Source organism: Festucalex cinctus, chromosome 3 (assembly GCF_051991245.1).
Source record: "Festucalex cinctus isolate MCC-2025b chromosome 3, RoL_Fcin_1.0, whole genome shotgun sequence".
Lineage (NCBI taxonomy): Eukaryota > Metazoa > Chordata > Actinopteri > Syngnathiformes > Syngnathidae > Festucalex > Festucalex cinctus.
Genome location: NC_135413.1, coordinates 12704933 through 12726580, shown reverse-complemented (window position 1 = coordinate 12726580; position 21648 = coordinate 12704933). Strand labels below are relative to the sequence as shown.

Below are 21648 nucleotides of genomic sequence, written 5' to 3'. Positions count from 1 at the left end.
TGCGCCTTATAATGCGGTGCGCCTTATAATGCAGTGCGCCTTATATATGGAAAAAGTTTTAAACTATGTCATTCATTGAAGGTGCGCCTTATAATGAGGTGCACCTTATAGTGCGGAAAATACGGTACTCCTAAATATTTTTCTATTTTTAATGCAATAAAATGGCAGTGCAGTAATAATATATATACAGAGAGAGGAAAAGTCAAAAGACCTGGAACATTATTGATCTATGTAAACAGAGTAACAACAAATCCAATTTTGAGAACAGTCAAAATGACGGCTCTGGGAGATCTAGTTTTAATTAAAATGAGGGAGGGAGAAACAGAGAGATAATGATGGTGATAAAAGCAACACAAGACTTATAACTCATTTTCCAGTATTGGATTAGGCATTGTGTATAAAAAAAAATATCTCTGGCATATTATTCCCTAAATTTTCTTTTCAACCGATTAAGTATCAAAATAAGAACATACTGTGTGCAATGCCATTATCCAGATCACGTGGTCGTGATGACGTATCCGGTGCGAAAACGACAGCTGCCTTGGTTTATTTGAATGGGAGTTTGCTGACGTGATGGGCAAGAAAAAGTCCGTCTTTTTTTCCCAAATACTGCGCCAATTCTGATCAGAGAAAAAAAATCTCAGCACGTCAGTATGTCATTCCGTGTGGAGGTTGGCCTCTCCTAATGTGGGCTAAAGCGTGCTGGCCTGGCAGAGTAAAAGTCACCCGGATGTTTAATGTCCAGGTTATCTTAATAGCTTATTTCCAGATTGAACAATGTCAATGGTGACTTGACTGGCAATTTGAACCTTTGTAACATGCAACTTGCAGACGCTCCCAAACGCCGACTTGCTATAAGCTGGCCGGCTGAATGAGTTCTTATCGGCCACTTTCACCCGCGCTTTCGGCTGGACACGTCTTTGGAGAGTCCTATAGGGCGTAATTTCACCTTTGATGTGGGACACAATAATTCCTCATGAGTCTCTTTGTAGTCATTGGCAGCCATGTCATTCTATGCGTGTTTTGCGCACACGATACGTCACGATGATCACGTGACTGTCCAAAATAGCCGATACTGGACCAAATGCAAAAATGCTCATAAAAAGTACTACAAAATATTAATCACTGAACATAAATTGACATTTTCTTTTTTCAGGGAAGAGTTGAAATTAACCATTTCACAGAATAGCTGGTTAAAGAACCAGTGAATGGAACCTTTGGCTGGAGCTATGTTGAGTGAATGAACAAGTGAATGCCTCTAGGTGGTACCAGACAACAAGACCTTTTTATTCAGGCCAGATTGAAGTCGGAGCTGACGGGCTGTGAACTTGGCCCTGTGTCACTCACTTTACTGTATCGTAGCCTGCCAGAAGTCCTCTAGAATCCTGTGCATGATTCCGCCTCTGGCTCAAATCTTGATGGACACAGGTTGTGACTGCAGAGATTTATACAGAAGTGGAGCCAACGGCGGGTTATCTCCGGTACAAAAGTCTCCTTTTACCCATATATATGTTCCTGTCACTAACACAGTGATACAGTGGCCTTTAAACAACTCGGCACGTTCTTGAACTCAAATGGACCTTTTGATACAGTTCAATCAAGTTTTCCAACTCGTCACAGTCCAGAAGCTCTTATATTAAAGTAACAACTGATATAAGATTGAACATTGACGATGGAGACGTGTTGTTGCTCATCTTAATGGATTCCAGTGCATTGTACAGTCAATGATAAGATACTGTTGAACAGGTTGGAAATTTAGGCGGGATTAAATGGAACAGTCCTAAACTGGTTCAGGTTCTACTTGGAGGAAAGGAGTTATTTTGTGACCATTGGAAGTTTCGAATCCGATCAAATAGCCATGGCATGTGTGGTCGCGCAATGGTCAGTTCTTGGACCCCTATTGTTCAGTCTACACATGATACCTTTGGGTCAAATGCTTCAAAACGCCAATATTGGCTATCATGGCTATGCAGATGACACACAGCTATGAATCAATGTCCCCAAATGACAACAGTTCAATTAACATGTGTCACTGTATAGAACAAATTAACAATTGGATGAGTAAAAATTGCATTCCGTTAAACCAAAGAAAATAAAGAAAAAAAAAGGATTGCTGTTAGAAGACAACTGGAGTCACTATCTTTAACCAAAGACCAAGTCCAAGTGCCACAAATACATATATCCAAATCGACCATCTATAGAATTAAGTATTCATGCTATTGATTATACTGATTGGTTAGTGTGACCTGACCTGTCCACGAGTAGCTTGCCGCTTTTGATTGGTGAGCTTGGGGGCCAATACGAGTGCTTTAAAAGAAGCTTTGAAGATTACAAAATCAGATTATTTGAGATTACGTTTTATACCCATTTGATAAATTGCTCAGCCCTACCCAGCAGTGAATATTTTCAGAAATGTCCAAATATTTACTCGGTTAATTTCACATTTTTCGGGTGGGCAGGTACCCGAAACCTAACTTTTTGTATACAAGAGGTTAAAAAGTCAATTTACTAACTCATTATCAATGTACTCAGTTGACAGTATCAATCAGCATTGTTATCCTCATAGGTACCATATTTTTTTTTTTTTTTTGAGTGTTTGTACTGTATCTTATTAGATTGCACGCTAGGACATTATGTGACTGCATGGTGTGTGTAGGATATATGTATTCACACCAAAAAAGAAGTGAGTCAATCCTATATTTCTTTCAGCCTCATGTTATTTTTACTAGAGTAGTAACAAGAGCTGGAGCATATCCATCTGGGTGGCTGCTGCATGCCTTCAGTGCCATCATGAATTTTACATGACCCAAAAGGATCGAGCAGAGGCAGAGGAAGAAGAAAAGTAGTCTGTCATGCAGTGATAGCATCAGGGGACAAAGTGGAAAAGAGAGCAGTAAAATATCATGGCGAGTCATAGAATGTGCTCTACATACTGTGCTCATCTGGTGTCTGCATGGTGGCCTCCTGTGACTCCAGATGCAGACAAGTGGCAAGAGCAGAAGCACAAGCACCCTTTATGCAGTCAAACACTTTTTTTAAATAAAAATTTAAGCCTGGAGTCAACTCATCCACAATCACAGCAGCACGCTCATTCCAGAAGTGCAGAATCCTCTTACATAACAAAGTCTAAATTCACAGCGCTTCAACGCAATGGATGGCTCAATACATTTTATACAGCAAAATCCACCCGTTTTTACCCATCTCAAGGGGCGGCCATTTTGTCACTTGTTAACTGAAAATGACATCACTGTTGATCAGGTAACAACCAATCATGGCTCAGCTTGTGAACGTCACATGACCAAACTAGGTGAGCTGTGATTGGTCATTACGTGAGCAACAAAACGCCATTTTCAATCGACAGTGACAAAATGGCCGCCCCCTGTGATGGATAAATTCAGGTGGATTTTGCCACTTAATTCATATTCCACAAATGCGGCATTAATACGAATACTGTGTTTAGACTTGTGTGGCTGCATAGAGCATATTATTGTGAAAAAAAAAATGCTTGGGTTGACTTCCCTAAGCCAGCATTGGGTTTAAAAGTAACCGAGCCAATGTTAGGTTTTGGCAAAAACACACGCAAACTCATGAAGAACATGCCAACTCCACACTGTAAAGCTCAATTCACACTGGCTGCGGAAAGGACGCGTTGCGTTTTCTGTACGGCTTCCGCACGGCTTCCGCAAGGACTGCAATTCACACCGCGTGTGTTGCGTGTCCGGCAATCTACTCCCGACAGACCACGAGATCACGTGGGGTTCACGCTGGAGAGTTGAGTTCACCCAATGACAACCGTGTATATAGAGTCCTATTTGTAAACAATAGCCACACTTGCCTCGATATGCTTTTTGGACTTTATTTCTGGGACTTCTACCATGGCTGTTCTAAGTACGTTTTGTGTTTAAATAGTGTTATTTTGTCATGTTTAATTTATTCTGAGCTCATTTTTTTTGTCTTAAATGTCTGACTCATGTCATGCTATGTAGCTAGCTAGCTACCCTCCCAAAAAAACAAGTTTGCAAACGATTTTATTTTGAATTATACCACCTTTACCTTGATGCGAGATGCCCAATTTCCTGTTCGGCTCGTGTAATTTCTTCAACTTCCCAAAATTCCGCATGCAGCATCCGGAAGAAATAGAACGCTTGCGGAAACCTTCTGCATCGCTGCAGTCGTTACGCACTGCAGACGCACCGCACCGCAGCTGGTGTAAATTGACACGTAGAGTTGAATGCGTTCTATCCTTGCGGCAAACGCGTCCGTTCCGCAGCCAGTGTGAATTGGGTTTTAGGCCGCAATCCAAAACTTCAGTTGAGGCATATGTGCTAATCTAATACAGGAACGTGTTATTTTCCATATCTAGAATCTCGCATTGTGCCTATCAAATGCTCCTCGTGCTCAGCATCAGCAGTAGTGTTACAGCTGACAGAATAAAGAGCATGATCAGTCATAGCAGAAGGGAGCTGATGGCCTCATGCTACCCTTCGCACTTTCTCATCTTGAGGACAGGGACAGGGAGGAGAGACAGCTTAGCAAGCGGGGGAGAGAGGTGGGCTCGGTGGTGAGGGCCTGAGCACACGCGTGCAGGGGTGACATTCTCCAACCCTGTCCGACTCTCTGTCTATCTGTCTGTCTGCATGCAGCCGCTGGCGAGCACCACGCAACCATCAAGAGCACTGGCCACCATATGCCGGAGCCGCCTTTGGCATCGCTATTTAAAGCTTTTCTTCACGTCTGCCGCGAGCACACACACCTCCCCTGACTTGCTGCCATCCCGCAAACAGTGGGATCATGCGAGTGGAAAGCGAGGTTGCGGGAAATTCTAGTAAAGCTAACAGCAGCTTATGTAATATGCTGTAGGTAGGGCAGATGACGCTCAAACGGCGCCGCACGAGAGTTTGACAGCAGACCGGCAGATGGTACTGCAGATTTGACAGCAGCACATTGGCTCATTTGCACAAAGGGAATAGCAAATCCCATTGATAGCGAAAAAAAAAAAAATCCCATTGACTTGTGAACTCTGAGCATCATTTGTTAGCACTGTAGTGCAGTTTCAGGATGGGATTTGGCGAGACTCAGTCCATCTGCTTTCGTGACTAAGGAAAGCAAATATCAATTTTTTTGCGCATACATGTGCAAATACAAACACGTGACAAAATTGTGTCAGTGACTACAACAGCACTTTGCAGATTGCTCATACCAGTGTGTTCCAACTTTTTGAACCCTTTTTGATTGGATTTAACAGGAGCCGAAAAGCTAAAGCTGGTCACTATTTTTGAATTTTGTGTGCAGAAGTTGAATCTAAACATCAGCTGCAACGTGGATCGGCAGATAACAATGCTGATTTTAGACAGGTTTCAGCCACTTTGACATTCTCCGACCTTTTTGAAAATGCTAAACCTAATACATCAAGCAATTATGGATTATAGTTATTTTAGCTTCTTCTTCTTTTTGTTGGTATTTCTAAGTTTCTGTTAAAAGGTGGAAAGGAAAATAGTTTTTGATTTTTCATGTTGTTGGGGGTGGCCAACTTGCTGGACTATTTTCCTCTCGTCCAACACCGGACCAGAACTCACAGAAGGTGTGGCGAGCCTGTGTAATACAGTTAGTGATTACTAGACCTACAATTATATTGAAAAAAAAAAATACGTAGATGTGATAGCATTTTTTTATTATTAGTAAGATGAATAGTGAGCTTTTATAACGAATGAATTATGTAATTATAAAGAGAAATATTACTTTAGTATTTTTTTTTCCATAGGTTTTTTTGCATATCGAGAAAAGTTCTCATGAATTTAGTTGTAGTGGAGGTCATAGTAGTTGCACGTGGGCTGTGGGTGTAACAAACCCCCTCTCTTTTCAACACCCATATAATGAGTGCATAGAACAAGACAGATCAATCCAATCTTTCCCATGACCAGCCCAAGCACTAATGAAGTGTGGGCTGCTCTTCACACTGGACAGTTAAGACTTTAAGACTCTTATCTGGCTCCAAGGAAGAGCGCACAAAGTGCCAAATAGATGGCGTGGCACCATGATATGCTTTAATTGCACCCATATAAAAGGGGGACTAAGTGGAGACTTCAAGTGTGTCAACACGTAGTTTTATATTGATTGCATAGTCAAAGAAAATTATCTTTAACCGGACCAGTCAGACACATTTTTGTCCTATCAATTGAAGATCTGTCACCTGTTTACATGTGATATGATCTATATAGCCTTGTTACAGGCGTGCGACACCCGCAGATCAATGTAACGAGATTGATCAAAATAGAGTTCATTTGTCCATTTAGTGCAGTAGTTGTGATTGTTTAACACTTATTAAAGGAACAAGTTACAAGTTACAAGGGCTGGAATGATGACGGAGGCTCGAAATGTTGTGATTATACTTCTTGAGTGACTCATCAGGTGACCAAAAAAAAAAAAAAAAAAAATGCATCTAACAGAGCAGGGAAAAGGAATGCAGAGGCCGAATGATTTAATGTCTTTTTGCCACCTACACATATACAAATGTAATTGTTAAATACGACAGTTATTTAATCAATGAATAAGTCATGAAATGTCTCTCAGCCACCTCCCCTGTATAAACCAAACACCACAATGCATCTGGCAATTAGTGGTTCCATTATTGCAGTATTTATTTACTTATTTATGTATTAATTATCCAAACAACCTTACCTAATCCGTCTACTAACAAGAAATGATTGCACATTGGTGCGACTGCAGAGGTGACGGTGGTGGGGGAATGTGTGGGGAGGGTGTTGGGTGGGAGTCAAGCACATCCATCTCACAGAAGGAGAGAGCCAAAGCTTACATAACGCGTCCAGAAAGAGGTTGCAGACCTCCACTGAGGATAAACACAGGCAAGGGCAATGGGGATCAAAAGCATCTTTTACATTTTGTGTCAATACTGACAGGTCCGGCAGTTCGGCTTCAACTAATGCAAAACAGCCACAGAAATGTGAATTATTCCATTAATACTATGATTTACAGCAACAATATGTATCAATCGTAGAATGATGACCTCAGATCACCTTCAGCTGTTTTTCCAAACCTTTGTACTGTAGAGCAAAAGCACATATTTTATATTACATTCACAAAATCTCACAACACACCAAAAGTAAATGTCAAAAAAGAATACATATTACAACTACATAATAAAAAAAAAAGATGAATGGTCTTACTTATTTGTGAAATCTGTTGTTTCGTTAAAAACAAGCCTATTATTCTGTTGTATAAATGGCAACTCATGATATATATCGTTTGTTAAGTGCACCTTCTGCTATTGAGTAGAAGACCATTTTGTTATTTTGCCTGTCACTATACATAACTGGCATCGCTCTAGACCAACAAAGATACTATATATTATTTTTGCAAATTACCAATAATCAGCATAGTTGATGATTTATCATGGCACACTATTGCAGTAGAGAATCGCTGATCTTGTTAAGAGCTAAAATTATTATGCTGTTTACTCTACAATCAATGGCATAGAAATAAAACTTGATCCTAATTTGAAAGCAATGACATCTGTTGTATAAGATTTTAAAAGTAAACTTCATCATTTTGCAAAGCTGAAAATGTGTTCAATAAACATATGCTTACAAACATTTCAACAAAGTAAAGAGTGTGTATTTTTTGTTTTGGTCCTCTGGCGCACTCCAGGAATGGTACAGCGAAAATATCATTTAAAGTGGTCGTCCTACTGGAGTAATCATCACGAGGGGACTAATTTCCTTCCTCACTTTCAGGAAAGAACGTACGAGAAAGTGAATATCAGTTCCAAATGTCAGCCTTCTTGACTACTAATAACCGGTATTGGTATCAACCATGAAAAAAACATATCGGCCTATCTCGAGACACCTCATAATACTGTGTTAGTACAAGAGTTGATAGTAATATTCTACTAATTTTGGAGTTACAACGATAAGAGCACAATGCTTATGTGAAAATGTGACATACTGCAACTTGTTACATTCATTTTCCTAATCATCAGTAAGATAGCTTTTGGTTATTACACACTCTTGATATATTGTGGAAATCCATCCATCCATCCATCCATCCATCCATCCATCCATCCATCCATCCATCCATCCATCCACGACACCCTCAAAGACGTGGGTCACTGGATCCTGCACCCTGCAGGACTCCAGACTGCCTCTAAATGGTCCTAAAATGTGTGACTGTGCTAGGAAATTTTTCATCTTCTCGTGCCTGTGCGTCCAGCAAATTTGCTAATTCGATAAATAAATAAATAAATAAATAACCAAATAAATAAATCTTTTTTGTTGCTGACAAACTTCGTCTCCACAGTTCAGCCCATTTATCAGTCATGAAGGGAAAAATGAGGGATCAAATTTTCACGTTCTGTCCTACTCGGAAAAGAAGTTATTCTCGATCCCTGCCCTGGATAGTCGCCAGTCAGTCATCTGGCACATAGACAGCCATTAACACTAACATTCACACCATCATTAAGTAGGAACTGAACCATGCTGTCAGGGAAATGTACCATAACACAATCAGTGACCTAAATCAATTATGTGTTATATGTGTCTATACATGGCAGAAAATAGCGGTAAGTAGTCTACCACAAGGCACTTCTAAATATGTTTAAATAGAATAATAGAATCCAGCTTAAACAATTATGATAGCAGAGCTGCAACTAACAAATATCGTTTATCTGTTGATTAGTGTTTTAATTTAAATCCCTTGATTCAAGAACAGGAGATTATTCATAATTTGCAGTGCATAAAATCCACAAATGCAAATTAATTATGATTCAATTACTGCTTTGGTCTGTAATGTGTCAGAAAATTGGCAAAATATTGATCATTGTTTTCCAAAGTGAAAGCAGATATTTGCACATTTATTATATATGAAAAAAAAAAAAAAAAAAACACCCACACAAACAACTTCTTTCACTACTCAGGCTACAAAAATCTGAGAATATTTATTGTTGAGATGCTGAAATTCCATGGCTGAAAGAAAAAGAACTTGTTCAAAAACTTTAAAGAGTATGACAAAATAAACAAAAAACCTCAAGAAACAAGTTGTGGGAAACCATGATGTTATTAAAAGTAAATGCCACCCTGCTGCTACTGAACATAAGAGGAGTGCTTGGGCTGCCATTTGCAATGAATTCAGTCTGTTATGATCTCACAAATGCCATAAAATTTTGTGACATTGTTAACTTACATTGACTGATATACTCTGTAGAAGAAACCAGATATGAACATTTGGACAGTGGACAAGAAAAACTGAACCTAAATTAGTTACTGCTTGTAAATACAGATTATTCCACTGTCTGTCTCTCCCATTATTTTTATTTCATTCTACGGATGATGTGAGTTTTTCTAACACTGATGTGTTCCCATTGGAAACTACCCTAACCCTTGTGAAGGAGCCATTGCACACAGACTGTGAAAACTAGCTTATTAGTCTGAGACCAGTCCTAAGCCCCCTTTTTGTGGTGTTTTCACACTGCACTTACTGCAGTACAGTTCACCGTTGACCAACCCTTATATTGTGTATGCGCTGCTATGACGCAGGTGCCGCGAAAAATGCGTGTTGTATGTGTTTTTGGTGAGTCAGCACGTGTTTACCTGAGTTTGTGTCTCTGTGCCGATGACACACAGACAACATTTTGCTGGGTCACTTAGAGTTCCGCTGCTGTGAGTGCAATATGTAACTTCCACTTTATTTTGGGGGCAGTGTGCAGATTTTTGAGGCAGCAAAATACACCCCATTTTTATGCATCTCATGTTAAGGCTATTTTGTTACTTGCTTTCAACTGAAAATGACATCACAGTCACTCAGGCTCAGTAAACGACCAATCAATGAGTTTGGTCATGTGACGTCAAGCTGAGCTGTAATTGGCCGTTACCTGAGCGACTGTGATGCCATTTTCAGTCGACAGCTCGTGACAAGATGGCCGCCTCGAGATGGCTAAAAACAGGTGGATTTTGGTGCTCAACTCACAATTCCACAAACACATCATTAATCAGAAAACCGTGTGTTCAGACTAGTGGAGATGAATCATATTGTAAAGAACATTTTTGGGTTGACTTCCCTTTTAAATACTCGACATTTGAAGGCAAACAAAAAGAGGAAATGAAATAGCCTGCTCACTTTTAGTCAACTATTTACTTTGTCAAAATTAAAATGACATTTTATTTTAAATTACGTACATGTTTGATCATGAAAAAGATCTTAGTTCCATTAAAAGTAAAAATGCTTTATTTTCTCTGTGGAAAAACAAAGTATGGAAGGTACTTCATATCCGGTATCTACTGATAGTGACAATCCTCACCATTTATATGACGTGTTGTTTTTCCACTCATTAATTTGGCTCAGATTGACACAGTGTTATTGTTATTTTTAGTATAAAGGACAACCTGAGCACTAGAGATCGCTTTGTTGTCGAGCTTCAATCCAGCACCTGTACTCTTGGCTAGAGCTTCATTTATGATTAGGCCGTTTCATTCAGAATGCAGCCAGCTTTCAAATCTAATGACCTTGGTTTGAATCTAAAAAGTAAACAGTAGTAACGTTAGCTGATATAGCTTTATAAGTGTATGCATTCGCGCATGATCCATGCCGTGGCAGGTGGCAGCCAGCAATGGTCTCTCGCTCAAAGAATGTTCTTTGTTAAGAGAGGACTATTTAGGGTGAGTGAGTGAGTGAGTGTCTCTGCAGGGGATTCATTTTCCTCTCATTTCCAAAATCTCCCTTATACTTGTTTTCATACTTAATCCTGCTGCACCGGGCGTAGCATATACGCGCTGCACGCACATCTTCTACATGCTGATGACTTGCACTGCAGCAGAATTTCCCCCTAAACCATATTATTGTGTAACGCTATATGGACTAAAAGTAAAAGGCCTGAATATGCAAAAATATCAAACTTGGTGGTTTGTTTTACCTCTGAGGGTTTAAGAGTTCACTCTCTCATTTCCCTATGGCAGAGTACACTGAGTGCTTGTGAAGAATGAAAATCCCAATGCATCACATTCTAATGGTAACAGACAGTTTGTGCATTACATAAATCTGCCCCAGTGGGTATCCGACTTGATGCACTGTATGAAAAACAACACCATCTACTCTCATGTGAAACTGCATCAGCCACAACTTATTGACTGCTTGTGTCGATTCTATCATGACAACCAAATAGATAAAAAAAAGCCCCCAAGGTGACATTGGCTTTCTGTCAAGTGGTATGAGCAGGTTGCCTCATGTGGGAATGAAAGTGTGTTCAATTGTACAAAACAATTAAATTATCTTTCCTAAGAGCTTAGCAACCCTGAACCCCTGATCCTGAAATCGCACCCAACTTTGTACTTCAAATGGATGTAGAACTGCACTGCATCATACTGGAAGAAGGTAACTATAGGTCAACATGTTGCTAAGGCTTCATAAAGCACTGCTTCGTGCATGCGTTTATGTACCCAGGTTGTTCTCCCAAAAAAATGAATAAAGTCCTCTCTGACGGTGTCAGACAACAGCTATTGTATTGGATCACAATAACCTGTAAAGGTGTGGATGTATCTAATGAAGTGTCCTACTTGAACAACATCAGAGTCAATGCAATTATAGACAGAAGCCTGCATAGGTCCACTCATGCATTTTAATAGACACACAATTGATCAATATACTAATCGTCGCTGTAACGATCTTTAGTACAATTAGGATGCAACAGCAGGTCTGCTCGCCTCTGTCTTCCAAATGGGTTGAATGCAGCATTATGAGAAACATACACAACACAACCAGACATTTTTCCAATGAAGCACTACAAATGCTTTCACAGGCTTGATTGGGAATGAAAGTATTCATTTGCAGCATTACATCTGGAGAGTGGATAAGGGCCAAGACGGCAGTTATTATCGGGACCACTTCCGCTTTAAAAGACAGATAAGTGTTTTTTCTTTGTCATCACTTAATTCATTTGAATGTACTTCAGCTGGTAACTGATAACATGTCCATATATAAATTTGGGTATTTTGGAAGACACACACGATACACGCACACACGCGCACGCACACTAGAGCTGTCAAACGATCAATCACATCTTATAATTTTGATTAATCACAATTAATCACTTCACTAGAAAGACTTTTTATCAACATATTTTGCCCGCCAAAATTGAAGAGCACCCATTATGTGTTAATCCTTTTGACATTCAATGTTGTCTTTTTTTATTTTTGAGAGCTCAGTATTATTCATTCGGTAGCCTTCAACAGTCAACATGTCATCAAACATTATCGCACTTTTTTTTTCGTCAACATCTCTCCCCCTCTCTCTCTCTTCCACTCCCCTTAATGCAGGCTACTTCGAAGCATGTGAAGAGAGGAGCCACTGTGCATATAAAGTGAGTTCAGGATGGCAGAGTACTAAGCTTTCAAAAAAGTGCAGCTCAGGTGAATATTTTCAAAAATGTCCTTTTCAGTGTTTGTGTAGCGATCGGGGAAACAGAGAGGCCCTTAAATTGCTTGTTAGGGAAAAAGCTCAGTGAGCTTTATGACAATCTTAATCCTACAGTATTATAATGAAGCCATAACACTACATATTTTAAATCCCTTACAGCAGGGGTGTCCAAACTTTTTCATTTGAGGGCCACATACAGAAAATCAGAAGGACACAAGGGCCACATAATGTTATGAAGAGAAATTGTGTTTAGTCATAAAAATTGTACAAAAAAATTATTTGTGCTTTTGCATACATTACAAATGAGTGCGAACAAATTCACTATTAATTAAGGACAGTTGCTAAACAAGGTTTTTTTTTTTTTTTTAAGCTTGTCTACTTTTTTAAGCAATCGGCCTACAATATGAGATCGACTGACCTTAAACCTGCGGACCATATGAGGATATTTATAACACATAAATACAGCAAATGTATTGCTACTTCAAAAAAAACATAGTATTACTCATGCAGCTGCAGTATGGTTTTTTTTCATGCTTCCGACTGGCGAAACACGACTTGACAGCCTGCCAATATAATTTTCAGAAAGCTTCAGAAAAATAGTCTTTTATCAATCAATCAATCAATCAACTTTATTTATATAGCACCTTTCATACATTTAAAATGCAACTCAAAGTGCTGGACATCCATAATGCAATAAAATAAAAGAAAGAAAAAGCCCCCCCATCCCCATGATCGTACCCACAGACACACCCAAAACCCAACAAACACATGAAAACCACAACATGGCGGGGCACAGATGTACCCTGTAAGGAAAGGCACCCAGGAGGAGTTCATCCACAGTGAGATGGATGAAGACCAAGCATCCCTCTCACTGTGGAGGCTCCCCCATGAGAAAACACTGGAGCTAAAAATTTTATAACTACCAAATAAAAACATTTAAACACTAAAAGAAAACGGTTAAACACGATAGAAAAAATAAATAAATAAAAACAAAGCTACAAGACAATATAGATTTAAAATTAAATAAATAAAAGGGGATAAAAAATAAAAATAATAATAAATAAAATAAAATAAAATAAAAATAAAAAAAAGGTCAATCAAATGCCAAACTAAAAAAGTAAGTCTTAAGCCTCCTCTTAAAAACATAAATATTCTCTGCAGACCTGATGCTCTCTGGCATGCCATTCCATAGGTGAGGACCATAGTGGCTAAAGGCAGCTCATCAAGTATGTACAGTATGGTATGTAGAGGCCTACCACACCGTGGTAACTTGAGTACCTTGGACTGTCATTTACACTGCAAACAGTTAAACAGTTAAAATGTGTCCCTTACGTCCATTTTTACTGTAAAATTACTTATTTTTTAGAGGCAGTTTCCTTGTGACTGTCCATTCAATGGCAAAATGGACTTCCTATTTAAAACGGTGTCCTACTGCATAGTGTAAAACACAAAGTATAAGGCCTTTTCCTCCTGTTAAGGTACACAACTCATTTATTTATTTACTTACTTTATTATTACTATTTTTTGGTTTTAATTGTGTATTTTAATGTGACTTGCTGCTGCTATTGAGAGATGCAACAAAACAGAATTTTGTTGTATTTTACAATGACAATAAATGTTCTTATCTTATCAAAGTGCTTCGCACTGCCTACTGATAACCGATACCTATTTTTTAGTAGTCAAGGAGACTGATAACCGATAAAGAATGGAAAGCACATTTTGTTCTCCTGAAAGCAACAAAGACAGATTTTTTGTTTGTTTGTTTGTTTGTTTTTTACAAGGAAAGAGGGGTCACTGGATTGCAAAAAGATATTGTACAAGGTCAAAATGAGTGCGATTGATGCACAGATGGGTGACATTATATAAAAGTAACAGGAGGAGATCAGGTAAGAAGGCTTTGATGCATGGACAGAAATAGCTGCACAGAGGCAAAGACCGTAGTCCATCAAATGGACACAGGAGCACTCAGCACACACGCACACAGAAAGTTCAGGTGTTTCTTGGTGGTCTGCGTTTAGATTAATCATTCAACATTTTTATCTGAGCATTACTAATAGGAATATTTGAAGACAGTTTCAGGAGTTGCCCCTCCACAACTTGGCCACTTTAATGCATGACCCTATATCTGTAATGCTTTTTACATCTGAATCTATAAAAAACACACACACAAATAATAATATCTGTAAAACGTGCTTAACTGCAGCTGATTTTTCGATGTGTGTTTAAATATTTCAATCAATCAATCAACTGCATATATATATATATATATATATATATATATATATATATATATATATATATATATATATTAATTCAAAACAAAAAAGGTTTTATAGAAATCTTCAAATGTATTACAAATAAAAATTTAAGAAGTTGCATGTACCGTGGATATGAAAAAAGGTCTACACATTCAAATGCAATGTTTTTGTGGTCTATTTATTTATTTTTAAATAAGAGCAAGAACCCACCATCACTGTCATCTATAATCTGTACAACTCAAATGAAAATATATTTTTTAAAATCTTTGAGAGGGTGAAGCAAAAATAAATGATATAGGGGGTTGCATAAGTGTGCACACCTTCTTATAATAGGGATGTGGCTGTGTTCAGAGTTAACCAATCACATCCAAACTCGTGTTCAATGGGAGTCAGCAAACTGCTATGATTTAAAGTGCTTCAGATAAAAACTTAAAGTTCAACTGTTCTAGTATGCTTTTGGTGACATTTTCTTTCCTTTCTTCCTTCCTTTCTTCCTTCCTTTTTAAATTTCAAGCAGAAGCCTTGAAGGTTTTGTGCTAAGACTAACTGGCATTTGGAACGCTATAATTTCCTCCACCCTTAATGAAGGCCCCAGAGCATAATGCTCGCACCACCATGCTTGTTTATAGGTAGGTGTTCTTTTGGTGATGAGCGGTGTTGTATATGCACCAATTACATTTTGGAATTTTGTTCAAAAAGATCAACCTGACCATAAATCCGCGGCACGGTGGCTGACTGGTTAGCACGTCCGAATCCCAGTACTGAGGACGCAAGTTTCCAGTCCAGGCTCCGGCCTACCTGGGTGGAGTTTGCATGTTCTCCCCGTGCCCGTGTGGGTCTTCTCCGGGTACTCCGGTCTCCTCCCACATTCCAAAGACATGCATGGCAGGTTAATTGGGCGCTCCGAATTGTCCCTAGGTGTGCTTGTGCGTATGGATGGTTGTTTGTCTTTGTGTGCCCTGCGATTGGCTGGCAACCAGTCCAGGGTGTCCCCCGCCTACTGCCCAAAGCCAGCTGAGATAGGCTCCAGCACCCCCCGCGGCCCTTGTGAGGAAGAAGCGGTAAAGAAAATGGAGGGATGGATGACCATAAATCCTTTTCCTATATGCATTTATAAAATGTTCTGGTCTAATTCAACCGATGTAACAAAATGTGGACAAAATAAAGGTGTTTGAAAACTTTCCAGATGTACTGTTCTTAGACCATCATAGTTACTGGTCTGCTGATTCAAAAGAAAAACTATGACAAAGGTAATTAAAACAACAAAGCAACCGTTGGCGAAAGACTTCTGCACATCACACTCAAGTCAAATCAAGTCAAGTCAAGTCATCTTTATTTATATAGCACTTTTAAGTTAAATTGTATATTTTATCAAAGCCTCCACCAGTGGTAAGTGTCCCATCAGTCTTCCACATAGTAGCTAAGTGAAGGCAGTGGAAGTTTAAGCTTCATCTAAGAGTAATGCCACTCGACAGTGCTAAGCAGTCAGGCTCGCTCATTAGACATCAGCAGCTTGTCATGGTCAGACTTTCTCCTCTCTGCTTTCTCTTTCATCTCTTCACTGCAGCAGTGGCCTGCTCATTAAAACGGCCTTAATGCATTAATTCAGACCATCACACCACACGGAGCTGGATCTGTTCCACATAATACGACCTCAGGCTGGCAACCTCAATACCTCAGACAACACTCAAACTGCATGGATGGCATTATATGGTGACAATGGCGATATCAACACATGAACAATCACACCTACAGCAAAGTGAGAGCATTGGAATCTGACTGTTTCCATCTGCACTCTGGAAATGGCTTTTTTTTTCTTTTCTTTTTTTTAATGGGAGAAAACCCTCAATGGCATTGAGGAAAAAACAAAAACATGACTTAACCCTCAGTCATTTGGAAACAAATGAGTCCTACATGCAAGAGTCAAATTTTACCCTTGGTGTAATAGACCTTGGCTTTATACAATGACATAATTATAATTCTCATTGGAACTTTACTGATGATCATGTCTTTTATTGTAAGTAATGTTTGAGAAACTACAGGATATATCAGGATAGGCTACTTGGGGAAACAAACAATGTGAGCCGACATCCATATGTCACTGCAGCTGCTATATGAGGTATAAAGGTACTAAAACGCCTCCAGACAGCGTGTCATTGCAAGCGCAGCTCGGAGAGACACTCTGGACAGCGTTTGTCAGTCTTGGCAGCTCCCACTGACAATTCATTTATCTAATCAGTGCACCAGTCACATGGAAAGGAGTCCAAGTGCTCACGTACAAAGTTATGACAATGACTGTGAGACAGACAGAATTGTATAGCTGGAGTGTATTGTTATCTGGCTATTTTTGCATCCTTATCGGTACAATGTATTGTCACTTAGACACGTTGTCACTGCACATCAAGAAATCCATGAGATCTCAGTTTTGCACATCTTTCTTTATCCTGTGAAGAAGCAGCCTCATGAACTAGCATTAAGAGAAGACAGGTCCGAAAATTTAGACTAGGAAAACTCAATTCTTTGTGATGATGTGTTGTCTCTTGCTATTTAAGGGTTTTCCCTCTTTTACTACTGCATAAACAAAGGTTAACTTTTTTTTTAACGCTTGCATGAAAAGCAGCGTAAACCCTGGACTAGTCTCCAGCTAATCACTGGGCACAAACTGACAAGCAACCCTTCAGACTCACGGTCACATTTATTGACAATTAAGAGCCTTTATTTAACCTAACGTGTGTGTTTATGGAATTTATGGGAACCCAGAGAGCACACAGTAAACCCATGGTGCTGTCAGTTTCGATTTTTAAGTAAATAATATTAATATATATAAAATAAGTCAATCAAAATATAATGGATGTGCAAGTTAATTCAGCGGTTGGTGCAGTTGATAGATAGATAGATAGATAGATAGATAGATAGATAGATAGATAGATAGATAGATAGATAGATAGATAGATAGATAGATAGATAGATAGATAGATAGATAGATAGATAGAGTACAGCCAACAAAGAGTCAAAACAATAAAGAGCAGCACTGAATAGGAAATACAATACATTTAAAGCGAATCCAAACAAGGGAAAAAAAGCACATGTGTGGTGGTATTGGTAAATAAATAATGAATAGTCTAATTATGTTGCTGCAAAGTGTTTAGTAGAATACTACTATTAACAAATGAATGACATATTGATGACTTACAATAGTACACCAAATATGTATTGTATGTATCCTATTGTGTTTGACATGGAACTTGTAACCTTCGCGCCAATAATTATCTGTCTATAATAGTGTTGGAGCCACATGTGTGTCCTATGGAACATGTTCACTGTCTTTTTGTGGCTTACCTGCAGCAGCCTGCATCCAGCCACAGATTTTATACACGGTGGAGGTGCTGAGGAGGAAGAAGAGCGAGAAGCATCCGATGCATGTGACCACCAGCATCATGGACATCCCGATGAAGAAGGAGGCGGCCTTGAAGGCTCTGGACGGGATGGCGGAGAACTCGGTGAAGCTGCCCTGGCAGGCCAGCTCTCTGGAGACCCCGTCTCCGATGCAGTAGTGAAAAAGGCCGAAGTAGCCGGCCTGCGGCGTGTCCACGCCATCGCCGATCCAATAGGGCTGCGAGAAGATGGTCACATTCACGATGCCGAACAGGATGGTGAATATGGCCCACAGGAGTCCGATGACGCGGGAGTTTCGGACGTAATTGGTCTGGTACAGTTTGGCAGCTTCTGCAGACGGTAACATTGATGCGGCGCTGGCGGGTATCATCGTATGCACACCATAAAAAAATAAAAAGAAATAAATAAAAAGAAATAAAAAACGGAAGAGGCGCTAAAGCGAGAGAGGGAAGCAAAAGAGCCCGATCTATGGCCGTGCTAGTGCAGCACAGCATCTGCCTGGCGCGATCATCTCGTGACGTGGCATCGTCGAAACGGGCGCTGGTAACCGTCAATGAAACTCGACGAAGCCGCGATCACACGAGCGGGGTGTGCACGCTCGCTCCCTCTTGCACCGTGCAGTCGTCGTCAGACGTGCACATCGCCAATGTCCTTGGAAGCCGAGCGACGTCCTATACGCGCTGACGTGCCGCACACAGTCAACAACTCGTTGGCATGCACTCACGCGTACTTACAAATCCAAATATGAATGACATCCAGGCCTGCACGCGTGCTGCAACCGGATTTTATTCTTTCGTTTGATGACAGCGTCGCCGCCGGTCAACAGCGATGCTGGCAGCCGGAGAGGGAGGGGCATGGACGGTGTGGGTCTGAGCAGTGTAGGCACATGACACACACATTTCACCAGCAGACTGTGTCTTTTCTGCAGTGTCAGTTCATGGGCGTTTATGACATGAATAAACAACAAAAGAATAGGATGCAAATCAGAACAGACGCAACGGTGACTCAGGAGTTTAAACTGAAGATCTAAATACATTCAGAACGACAGATGAGGAGCCACAGCTGGTGGGGCAAGGTCAAGAAAGGGGCTGATTGGCTGACACTGGGAGGGGTTGGGCAAAAATATTAGATTAGACCAGGTAAAATTAATAATAAGGCAACCTGACATAATGAGACAACACAAATAGGCTACAGTAGTGGGCAAAATCAACCATTTTAAATCATAGTCCAACAGAAAGACGAAACAAGTCTGTCCATCCACACATTGGTGGTAATTGAGTGTGGTTATTTATTATTTATTTATTTATCCATCCATCCATTTGCTTGACCGCTTCTTCCTCACAAGGGTCATGGGGGGTGCTGGAGCCTATCTCAGCTGGCTCTGGGCAGTAGGCGGGGGACACCCAGGACTGGTTGCCAGCCAATCGCAGGGCACACAGAGACAAACAACCATCCACACTCACAAGCAAATCTAGGGACAATTCGGAGCACCCAATTAACCTGCCATGCATGTCTTTGGAATGTGGGAGGAGACCGGAGTACCCGGAGAAGACCCACGCGGGCACGGGGAGAACATGCAAACTCCACCCAGGAAGGCCGGAGCCTGGACTCGAACCGGAGTCCTCAGAACATATACATATAGATGTATTTCAGTTTTTGGTGTGAAATTGTGGAATGGACTTAATGATGCGTTGAAGCTGTGTACTTTTCTGTTGGGGTTTAAGACAAATTTAAAATGTAAAATAATAAATGCTTATTGTGTCAGTGATAAAATGTAAAACATTTAGGAATTATAATGCTGAATGTAGTATTTATCCGTTTTTGTTTTGTTGTAATTATATGTGATTCATAGGACTGTATAGAAGGAGAATATAAAGGAAAGGCAATAATATCCCTGGTGCTTCAACATTACTTTTCCGGTTAATTGATTTGTATGAAAGGAAGTTTGTGTTTTCTTTGTATTTATTTTTTAAAATTTGTATTTAGTCGTAATGGTAGCCTGCTACTGAGTGATTTTTTTTTTTTTAAAAGGTGGTACATAAAAAAAATGAATAATGGAATTCAGCAGTGTGACTGTAATCAATCAAAATACTACCAAAAACAATAAACAGATAATCTGGGTTAAAAAAAAAAAAAAAAGTATATACAGTTAGGCCCAAAAGTATTTGGACAGTGAGACAAGTTTTGTTATGTTAGCTGTTGACAAAAACATATCCAGGATACAATCATATAATCAATATCAAATTAAAGTGCAGACTCTCTGATTTAATTTGAGAGTATTGACATCCAAATTGGAGCAGGGATTTAGGAATTACAGCTCTTTAAAATGTAGCAGTCTCTTTTTCAGGGGACCAAAAGTAATTGGACAATTGACTCAGAAGGCTGCAAAAGATAAAAACATGGGCCCTTCCTTCATTAACCTGTCAACAAATACACAGTTAAAAGGTCTGGAGTTGATTCCATGTGTGGCGTTTGCATTTGGAAGCTGTTGCTGTGAACACACAACATGCTGTCAAAGGTGCTCTCGATAGGAGTGAAACAGCCCATCCTGAGGCTGACAAAAAAAACAAAAAAAACAAAAAAAAAAACAATCAAAGAGAGAGCAGAAATGTTAAGAGTGGCCAAATCAACAGTTTGGTAAATTGTGAGAAAAACAAAACGCACTGGTGAGCTTGTGAACTCAGAAAGGTCTGGACATCCATGGAAGACAACAGTGGTGGATGATCACAGAATCCTTTCCATGGTGAAGAAAAAAACCCATTCACAACATCCGCTCAAGTGAAGAACACTCTCCAAGAAGTAGGTGTATCAGTAAGTAAGTCTACCATAAAGAGAAGACATCATGAGAGTAAATACAAAGGATTCACCACAAGGTGCAAACCGTTAGTCTCAAAAAAAGAAAGGCCAGAATTGACTTTGCCAAAAAAAAACACCTGACAAAGTCAGTCCAGGTCTGGAACAACATTCTTTGGACAGATGAGACTATAAGCTCAACCTGTACTAGAATGATGAGAAGAAGAAAGTTTGGATAAGAATTGGAACAGCTCATGATCCAAAGCACACCACATCTTCTGTAAACATGATGGTGGTGGTGTTCGTGTGATGGCATGGGCATGCATGGCTTTCAATGGCACTTGGTCACTTGTGTTTTTTGATGATATGGCAAAAGACAGAAGCAGCCCAATGAATTCTGAAGTGTATAGGGATATAATTTCTGCTCGGATTCAGCCCAATGCAGCAAAGTTGATTGGTCGGTGCTTCATAGTAGAGATGGTCAATGATCCAAAACATACTGCAAAAGCAACCCAGGAGTTTTTTAAAGCAAAGAAGTGGAATATTCTTCAATGGTCCAGTTAATCAGTCGATCTCTGACCAATCAAGCAAGCATTTCACTTGCTCACGGCAAAACTTGAGGCAAAAGACGTTCAAAGATAAAACAAGTGAAGACATCTGCACTAAAGGCCTAGCAAAGCATCACAAAGGAGGAAACACAGCGTTTGGTGATGTCCATTGGTTCCAGGCTTCAGGCTGTCATTGCCGGATTCTCCACAAAATATTGAAGAGTACCATTTTA

General features: G+C 39.8%; 1 protein-coding gene across 1 annotated transcript in view; it reads right to left on the bottom strand.

Moving 5' to 3' along the window:
- The window catches only part of LOC144015674 (LHFPL tetraspan subfamily member 3 protein-like), a 28750-nt gene extending 9804 nt beyond the window's left edge, over window positions 1-18946 (bottom strand). Inside the window, exon 1 of the mRNA XM_077515888.1 lies at window positions 18018-18946. Coding sequence (XP_077372014.1) covers window positions 18018-18444 — 427 coding nt within the window. The 5' untranslated portion in view covers window positions 18445-18946. The remainder of the gene's footprint in view (window positions 1-18017) is intronic.
- Window positions 18947-21648: the final 2702 nt, after the last annotated feature.